Source organism: Gadus chalcogrammus, chromosome 4 (genome assembly GCF_026213295.1).
Source record: "Gadus chalcogrammus isolate NIFS_2021 chromosome 4, NIFS_Gcha_1.0, whole genome shotgun sequence".
Taxonomy (NCBI): Eukaryota; Metazoa; Chordata; class Actinopteri; order Gadiformes; family Gadidae; genus Gadus; species Gadus chalcogrammus.
Genome location: NC_079415.1, coordinates 29,907,319 through 29,917,117, shown reverse-complemented (window position 1 = coordinate 29,917,117; position 9,799 = coordinate 29,907,319). Strand labels below are relative to the sequence as shown.

The 9,799-nt window shown below is 46.0% G+C and overlaps 1 protein-coding gene across 1 annotated transcript in view; it reads right to left on the bottom strand.

Annotated features, from left to right (window-relative positions):
- The window catches only part of gpr137c (G protein-coupled receptor 137c), a 16,991-nt gene that overhangs the window by 5,272 nt on the left and 1,920 nt on the right, over window positions 1-9,799 (bottom strand). The window contains exons 2-5 of the mRNA XM_056587824.1: window positions 5,831-5,880; window positions 5,362-5,469; window positions 3,299-3,437; window positions 1,899-2,048 (exon numbers count right to left, since the gene is read on the bottom strand). Of these exons, the coding sequence (XP_056443799.1) occupies window positions 1,899-2,048; window positions 3,299-3,437; window positions 5,362-5,469; window positions 5,831-5,880 (447 nt within the window). The remainder of the gene's footprint in view (window positions 1-1,898; window positions 2,049-3,298; window positions 3,438-5,361; window positions 5,470-5,830; window positions 5,881-9,799) is intronic.

The following is a 9,799-nucleotide window of genomic DNA, read 5'->3' as shown; positions in this document are numbered from 1 at the left end:
GTGTGGATCCACACGAAAAAGTGAGTTAAAGACAAAGACATGTTTATTTAATAATGGACATTCATGTGTTGTGGTGTGTGTGGATATAAGGTTTCCAGTAGGTCAAGCATGACTTGACCTACTGAACGTAAACACAGCCCTGGATTAAAACAAACACACAATGAATTACCGGATATGTTGTAAAGACAGAGTCAGAGCCCGTATTGGAATCCTGCTCCATGATTGTTCTTTCAATGAAACATAAATATATGAATTTATTTATAAATACATGACTTAGCGGATACTTGAATGATTGAACAAGTGCATGAAAACGTTTAAATGTATTCAGTGTGAAGGTATAGCAACAGAGTCTCTGTGGCTGTCCTGGTTGGAACACAGTTTCACTTGCGCGCGCACACACACACACACACACACACACACACACACACACACACACACACACACACACACACACACACACACACACACACACACACACACACACACACACACACACACACACACACACACACACACATACTGGTCTCCATGGAGCCCTTTGGACTTGGCTGTCTGTCTGTAAGGCTGAGCCCTGATGTAGGTCAACACCATCCACACACACTTACACCCCTACCCCACAGTGCAGACTACACATAATCACACACACACCACAACATATGCAGTCCACACACATACACACACCCCACCCAACATATGCAGACTACACACACACACGATTATTTATAGACAGACAAAGCCCTTTACTCTACTAAGCATTACTTCAACAAATCTCCTAGGATGATGTCTCATACACACACAAACACCACACACACACACACGCACACCCCCCCCCCCCCTCCCCCCCCCCCGCCACACACACACACACACTACGTGTACGTGTGTGTATTCTAACACAGAGAAATTCTAACACAGAGAAAACCAAAGTGAACGGTACATATATGTGTCAGAAATCTGAAACATTTGTCGGCAGTTAGCAGTTTACAGAAATGACGACAAACATATTTGACAAAGACAAAGTCATAGTCATATTACACCATTGACATTTTGTCATGAAGAGGCTAGTATATTTGCCGGTGAAAGCCGAACATAGCAGACAATAACTGCTTGTCTGAAACAAGTTACTCAGAATAAAGCGTATATTTCCTACGACTGGATATGAGTGCGTAAGTAATTTCTGGACTATTGATACTACAGAAACATTAAATTAAGACGTTTCCAAAAAGGCATTTATTGGTGCTGTCAGTTAAACGCGTTAATAACGGCGTTAACGCAAACCAATTATTTTTTTCTTTGGCTCAAAACAAAGAAGCAGTAGCCTGACTGCTATGTTCAAGGCAGTATCTTTGTATGTTCATCGTTTAATTGCACTATAGGCTTTTTTTTGTATCGTCCTGTTTTGATCAGTATAAGCCAATGTTGTTATCAATAAAAAAACATTTGCACTAGGCAAGCCGATGCACTTCTCCATGTTGATAAGAGCATTAAAATGAGAAAAATTAATGGGACAAAGAAATCAAGGGATATTTAGCATCGAAAAAAAATTGCGATTACGTGAGTTAACTATGACATTAATGCGATTAATTGCGATTAAATATTTTAATCGCTTGACAGCACTATAGTAAGTCCATATAAAGACTGTTTATTCCAATCGATAACAATTGACACACGGTTGCTGGGTTACCGTCTGATGACACAGGCCAACTGATTCTAGTTATTAACTTTTACCCAAAATGTAAACATAATAATTTTGTTAAAGCACACAAAAAAAGAATGAAAAAAGTCGAAATCACAGAACATATTCAGTATCCTTCCAAGTGCTTTTATTCCGTCTGCCATTGAGGCCAAAACAATTGAGGCATTCAAAATAAAGACGGCATGGCGGTTGTCGTCATGGTTACCTGATCGGAGACGCTGAACCAGCCGTAGCTGAAGGGGGTGGCGGGCCCCTCAGGGGCCAGCGCCACCACCGCCAGGTTGTAGCAGGCCCTGGACGTGAACAGCAGGATGATCAGAGAGCCGATGGCCGTGGCCTGTCTCACCGAAGTGCCCTGAAGGGGGCAGGGGGAGGGGGGGGGAGAGGAGGGAGGAGGGGGGGGAGGAGGGGGGGGGGGGGGAGAAGGAGGAGGAGGGGAGGAGGGGAGGAGGGGGGGAGGAGGGGAGGAGGGGGGTGGAGGGGGAGGAGGAGGAGGGGAGGGGGGGAGGAGGAGGAGGGGAGGAGGGGGGGAGGGAGAGGAGGGAGGAGGAGAAGGGGAGGAGGGGGGGAGGAGGAAGAGGCAGCGGAGGAGGTGGTGGGGGAGGAGGAGGGGAGGAGGAGGGGGGAAGAGGAGGAGGAGGAAGAGAAGGAGGAGGAGGAGGTGGTGGGGAGAAGGAGGAAGAGGAGGCAGGGAGGAGGTGGAGGCAAAGACTGTCAAAAAAAAGAGCCCTGTCGTCCGGCTGACTTGTGCACTTTTGTTGATTTGTGATGATCTAGGTCTAGCCCGGAACGTTCTTTGTTGAGCTGCACTGGTCTTCTGAATTCAGAGAGCACTTTGACAATGGGATATCCACTGGTATGGTAACATTGCCACATATTAAAATAAATAAATAGCTGAAAACACATTTAGTCATTTGAAAATGACTAAATGACTAAGTGTGTCCTTATGTGTGTGTGCGTGTGTGTGTGTGTGTGGTGTGTGCCGTGTGTGTGTGTGTGTGTGTGTGTGTATGTGTGCGTCCGTCCGTGCATGTATGTCCGTGTGTGTGGGTGTGTGTGTGTGGGTGTTTTTGTGTCTACGTGTGTGTGTGTGTGTGTGTGTGTGTGTGTGTGTGTGTGTGTGTGTGTGTGTGTGTGTGTGTGTGTGTGTGTGTGTGTGTGTGTGTGTGTGTGTGTGTGTGTGTGTGTGTGTGTGTGTGTTGTGGCATCCCGCCCGGTAAGCCTCGGCCCGGACCAGCCCGAGGGTTGGTCCTGGACGGAGTGTACCGCCGTCACCCACCAGACGGCGATCGAGAGCAGCCCTTTCGCCTCCCCAATCAGTGTGATTGGGGGACACCTGGCCGAAAGCCGAGGAGGCCATATAAAAGGAGTGACATTTGGACAGCACGGCACGCACGGGAGAGCTAGGAAGAAGGAAGCGCTCGGGTCCACGAGCAGCTAGAGGCCCACGGAGGCCCTAGAGACCGCGTCTCCTTCGTGTGTGGTTTAAGTTGTATAATAAATGCCTTGGATGGCTTGTCCCGCACATAAACGTGTCGTTTATCCGTGGAACCCGGCTCATTTGGGTAGCGGGTTGCCACAGTGTGTGTGTGTGTGTTGTATCACCTTGGACTCCAGGTAGACGTTGGCCGAGGACATCTTGGCGATCCTGAAGATGCAGACGGAGAGCGAGACGGCGCACAGCACGAACAGGCTGTCGTTGACCAGGACCCGGGCCAGGACCGCCCGCCGGACCCCCCCCGCACTGGGGGAGACACACACACACACACACGCGCGCGTTAGGTTAATAGTCCCCGGAGCAAACGGCGGAACGACAACAAAACAAGAATGAATATATAAACTTAAAAAGTAAGGAAATTTGTGTTTGGTCGATTATTTCTCTGTGGTAACAATGCTTTTTGGCAATAAAATTTGCCATATCTTCAAACAGCTTATTTTGCTGTTGCTATTGACACTTGTTTTGAGCTTCTGGTACCCCCAGTCAGTAAGTGTCTGCTCCAAGAATCGGCATGCCGCGTTTGACTGATCTGGATAGATAGAATGGATAGAAGATCCCTTGCGATAGGGCAACTTCGAGCTGGTGTTCCGCAAAACCAAGCATCTCCCTCACTGGAAAAACGAGGCTCGTCATCATTGGAGGCAATCTCAATGCAGAGAGATATTAGAGATGAGATTCTGCAACCAGTGGCAATCCCATGTCTCCACAGTCTGGGACCGAACTCGATCCTCCAAGATGACAACGCTCGCCCCCACAGGGCGGGGTTTATCAGAGACTACCTCCAGAATGTGGGGGTTGAGGATGGAATGGCCTGATAGCAGTCCTGACCTCAACCCCATTGAACACTTGTGGGATCAGCTTGGGCGTGCTGTTCGTGCCAGAGGGACCAACACAACCACGTTGGCTGACTTGCGACAAATGCTGGTTGAAGAATGGGATGCCATCCCACAGCAGTGTGTGACCAGGCTGGTGACCAGCATGAGGAGGAGGTGCCAGGCTGGTGTGGCTGTGTATGGTTCTTCCACACGCTACTGAGGCTCCTGTTTGTGAAATGAATAAATTGTTAAATTGCCAATATGTCTTGTTTCTTCAAACCTCAATCATCGAATCAAACAAAAACCAAACGAGTCAATGGCAGAATAAGCTGTTTGGCATTGGCAGAGAAGATTTGGCAAATTGTTCATGGGCGCAACCCACATACTCAGCTCTGCTGCTCATCTCACAAATGCATGTTCCTAACAAATGGGGCACCATTTGAAAGGGAATTATACAGGCTTTCCAACAGTATAAGATTTATTTCCAAAAAGCATTCTTACCACAGAGAAATAATCAACCAAACACAAATTTCCTTCTTTTTTTTTTTCCTTACCTTATCTATTTTTTTACAAAGAAAAAATGGACAAAGCAATATCCAAAACATTCTAACCAGAGTCCCGCCCTCTCTCTCGCCCCTAGATCCATGTAAGTGGAAGTCCCGCCCTCTCTTTCATCGCTAAATCCATGGAACTGAACGTCCCGCCCTCTCTCACGTATCTAAATCCATGGAACTGAACGTCCCGCCCTCTCTCACGTATCTAAATCCATGGAACTGGAAGTCCCGCCCTCTCTCTCAACACTATATCCATTGAACAGAACGTCCCGCCCTCTCTCTCGCCGTTATATCCATGGACCTGGAAGTCCCGCCCTCTCTCTCGCCGCTAAATCCATGGAACTGGAAGTCCCGCCCTGTCTCACCACCAGTAGCGCTCATTCTGAGCAGCCCGCTCCTGGCGTTCTGTGGTGAGAGGAGGGCGTTTGGGGACGAGGTTGAGATTCCCACGGAGCAGGCCAGACTGACCGTGATACATGAGACCGACCGGCTCAATCTTGGGCTGCTTCCCATCCTGGCCTAGATTAGCGTTAAGTGATGTCACCTGCTGCCATGAATCCCCCCCCCCAAAGATTGACACGGTGTAACCGTAGGCCTGTAGGCACACCCTACGTTTTTCCTAAACTTTGATTCATTTAAATGGTCACTCTTTAATGTCACGTTATTCATTCATTTTACAATGCCAAAAAAAATATGAACTATTATTTATCAATGTATTATTTATTTAGGTTCATAATTATACAATATCCTTTAACATGTGGTAGAACTGTTAGTTTACGGTTCACTGTGCGGACCGCTCACCTGGCGGGGTCGGCGAGCTGCTCGGCGCTCTGAATCATCAGCGCACAGGTCAGGTTCACCACCAGGAACAGCACGCTGAGGCACAGGAAGACCAGCCGCAGGGGGACCCTGTTCGATGCCGCAGACGGGGCGAGAGACAGAGAGAGAGGGAAGAGAGGGAGATGATGTCCTTTATTACCGTTAAAGTACTCGTGATTTGAAAGTATTCCAAAAAAGTGTAGTGAAGTCAAATATTTCAATGTTATAGTATTGATACTTCAAGAATATGTCAATAATACCGGTGAGTAAACCTAGCATTAAATTCGAATTCCGTTTCATGTCGTCAACGCGGGACACATGTTGAAAACATCACAACAACGTAATAAATGCCAAGTATAGGAAATACAGCTGCTCATTTTCAACCACAACTATGTTGGCCGACAGAACAGGGCGACCAGAGATGAAAAAAAAAGTCACCCAAACTACTTACTTATACTTGGTGAGTTCTGGGGAATACTTTGCTTTAGCCTTGAACATCACCTAGAGACAGAGAGAAAGAGAGAGAGACAGAGGAAGAGAGAGAGAGACAGATACAGAGGGAGAGAGAGCAATGGTCCAAGAGAGAGACACAGAGAGGGAGAGAGAGAGAGAGAGAGAGAGAGAGAGAGAGAGAGCAATGGTCCAAGAGAGAGACACAAAGAGAGAGAGAGAGAGAGAGAGAGAGAGAGAGAGAGAGAGAGAGAGAGAGAGAAGAAGAGAAGAGAAGCATCAGAATAATAGCAAATTTATGTGAAAACCTTTGGCCCAAGTTTCACACTGCTGTTATTTATGGAGTTTAATTTTAAGTTACATGAACACCAAAGAAAGAAAGAACACTTCAAACTTGAGGTTGAAAAGGTTGAAACTTGGGATCACTGGGCAGTACATAAAACAAAAACTGTGAATTTATAATCCCTTCACCACCAACAAGGCTTGAAAATCCCCATTTGAGGTTGACCGCATGACACTACGCAGACATGATACTGTGTGCGTAGATCTGAGTGTGCATGTGTGCGTGTGCTAGCGTGTGTGTCCAGCAGTGGCACGTGGTCCGACCTGACAGAGGTGTCCCTTCTACGTTCATCTTGGGGTGTGTCACTGTGTGAACTCAGAGCCGGGTTGGTGCCGGCAACGCTTCACAGCCGATCCCCTTAAGTTTTAAACTTGTACCCTTTTCCTGTATCCGTCAAGGAACCTTGACCTCTAACCTCCTCTGGACCACTGATCAATCGTTCCACATCCGACAGCCTCCCTAAAGACATCTCCAAACGGTAATCCATGACGACGTGGAGTTAAACTCCATGACGACGTGGAGTTTAGCGTTTTAATGGAAAATGTTTATGAATACAAGAATAGATGGACAAACAGCTAACGACTTGTCTGAAGACAGCGAGATGAGGATTCTGACGTAGGCAATCAACCGCCACGGCATGATTGGTCTGCTAATGACGGTCATTTGGGAGTACCGAAAGTGACTTGTCAGTGTGTGCGTTGTGTCACACCCATAATTGTTTCTTCGATCAAGAACAGAGGGCTGTTTTGAGTCAGGGTCTCGTTGCGCACGAGGCAACGGAATATATTATGAATGATCATTATTAAGAACAACAGCGGACTCTTAGAGAATGTTTTTGAGATGATAACGGAACGGGTTGACGGGTAATTAGGGGTAGTGCAATAAGGAAAACATTCATACGGTCACACTCGCAGCTCTGGTATCAGCGGCCTTTCACATGCTGTGATGAGAACAAACAGAAACATCTAAACCCACAAAAGCAGTGGGCCTGCCGGCTTTGTTTACCCACTGTATGTGTGTCAATGTCCCTTCGAAAAGGGGTCGCTTTATTACCTGGTGACACGACAAACATCTAAAAGAAAGAAACTGTAGCGCCTCCTTGGAATTCACATCAAACGTGTGCTGTTGTTGACTTGTTGAACGGAATGAATCCCGCTTGCAGCGCTGCGAGGAGGAGCTGCAGCTTCCACTGAACGTACCGAGACAAAACTCCAAATGACCCGGGGGTGGCCATGTTTTATTCACATCGCAGTCGCTCTGATGGAGGAGGTGGGAGGCCGAGGGGACGCTGCTAAAGACTTAACGAGCACAAACAGTCACGCCTGACTCATCAGTGCGTGTGTGTGTGTGTGTGTGCGCGTGTGTGTGTGTGTGTTGTTATCAATGTAAATTATGGCAAATGCTTGTATTTGCCATAATTAACGATTGCTGTGAAATGCACCAGTTGACATTAAAAATAAGTGTGGCGCAGAAAGAAAATCCATTAATGGGTATGGGCAACATTTACTTTCGTTGCTATAGCTACTGTCGCACTTTGAGTTGTGGCTGTGACTATAATGCCTCTGATTTGTATATGTATACATGTATCCATGTACTTTGCTATCCCCCCTTCGGCTTACACTGATATTTGTGTTAATGTAACATTCATCATTGTTCTATTTAAATCCCCCACATATGTCCTATAAAATACAAATATTAAATGGTTAATAGGCCAGAATTCACTTTTCAAACTGAACAAAGTCTCACTTTATTCGTCAAAGCTCATGCTTGCCTGAATACATTATGTATGCACACATGAACGGGCGTGTGTGTGTGTGTGTGTGTGTGTGTGTGTGTGTGTGTGTGTGTGTGTGTGTGTGTGTGTCAACACTTTTTCCACATCTCGCTGTCCAGTAGGTCAGCTGATTTACAAAAGGCGTAGACTCGCCAGTCACATGACCCAGCAGCAGTGTCCCGTCACACTTCAAAATAAAAGCTTCCGCTTTTCTAATACATCATTTTCCGGGAAGTGATTCAGCCCTTACAACACTTTAGTCAAAATCACACAAGGGGTGACTTTAGCATGCGATGGTCCCAAGTGTGTTTGTGTGTGTGTGTGTGTGTGACATTCAACATTCAAGATGCTCTCTGATATTCTGAAGGGGCAGTTGTTATGCAACTGTGAACGACCAGCTGACCCCCATCTCAAAATACAAACGCACACACCTCAGATTCTCACACACACAACGACTCTTACAGTGAGCTCTCTTCTCATACGCGCACGACAGACAAGCACTCAAAACATACCAAACATATTCAACATGTGGGCAGGACTTTTCTTCGATTTAAAATCCACCACAAATATATTCAGCTTTTCTGAGACCAGCTGATTTGACACACACACACACACACACACACACACACACACACACACACACACACACACACACACACACACACACACACACACACACACACACACACACACACACACACACACACACACACACACACACACAATTGTAAACATGTGTGTTACCGGACTCAACGGTGACTTGTTCTCCGGGAGTTCTGATTCGGCATCCAGGCTTGAGAGAGAGAGGAACTCTTAAGATTCACCAATATTTCAGGCATTTTCTTCAGCGTCCGACACATGTTGGCTTGTTCTAATAATGAAACAGGCAATATTATTACGTCAACACTTTTTGCTGACCTGCCATGAGGCTTGTTTGGCCACCATTTTAATTATACAATGTTGTTGACACACGCTGTCAACTTAAACCAATGATGACTTGGTTTACAAGTGCCATCAATGTAGACTTAGTACACAAGTGAAATCAAGTTTTTTGTTCACAAGTGAAAGTGATGGGAATTTTCTTCACAAGTCAAATCAATGGGGATTTCCTTTATTAACTCATCTTTCAAGATGGCAGGATTAATTCCAAAGGTATGTTGGATGTCTTGGTGGCATAGCTAGCATTAGCCTAGGCTAGCCTTCACCGTTGTCCATAACAGAAAATATGAACACACAACAGCTACAGGCTACAGATATGTCGTAATATCATGTTGCAACTTATTATGTTTTTGTTTCTATAAGTACACACACTGTGTGTGCACACACACACACACACACACACACACACACACACACACACACACACACACACACACACACACACACACACACACACACACACACACACACACACACACACACAGGAAATGCAATACTCTTAGCAGCAGGGTAGGCCACTGGAAATTGGGAGGCCTACACTCATACAGTAATAGTACGACTACACATACTATAGTATGTGTAGTCCTACTATTACTGTACGAGTATAGGCCTATTACTTTGTGTGCGCTTACTATTACTGTATGTGTAGGCTTACTTCTGTGTGTCAAGATACATTACAGTATGTGTAGGCCAATTCATGTATGAATAGGCCTATTGGTGTAAGTATATAGCTATTACTGCATCCAGGCATATTACTATATGGGTAGGGCCTGTCCTATTGTATGGGTCGACTTGTATGTGTAGGCTTATTTCTGTGTGTTTAGATACATTACACTAGGCCTATGTGTAGGCCTACTATTACTGTATATGTAGGCCTATTACTGTACGGATAGGCTTATAATGTGTAGCCCTGA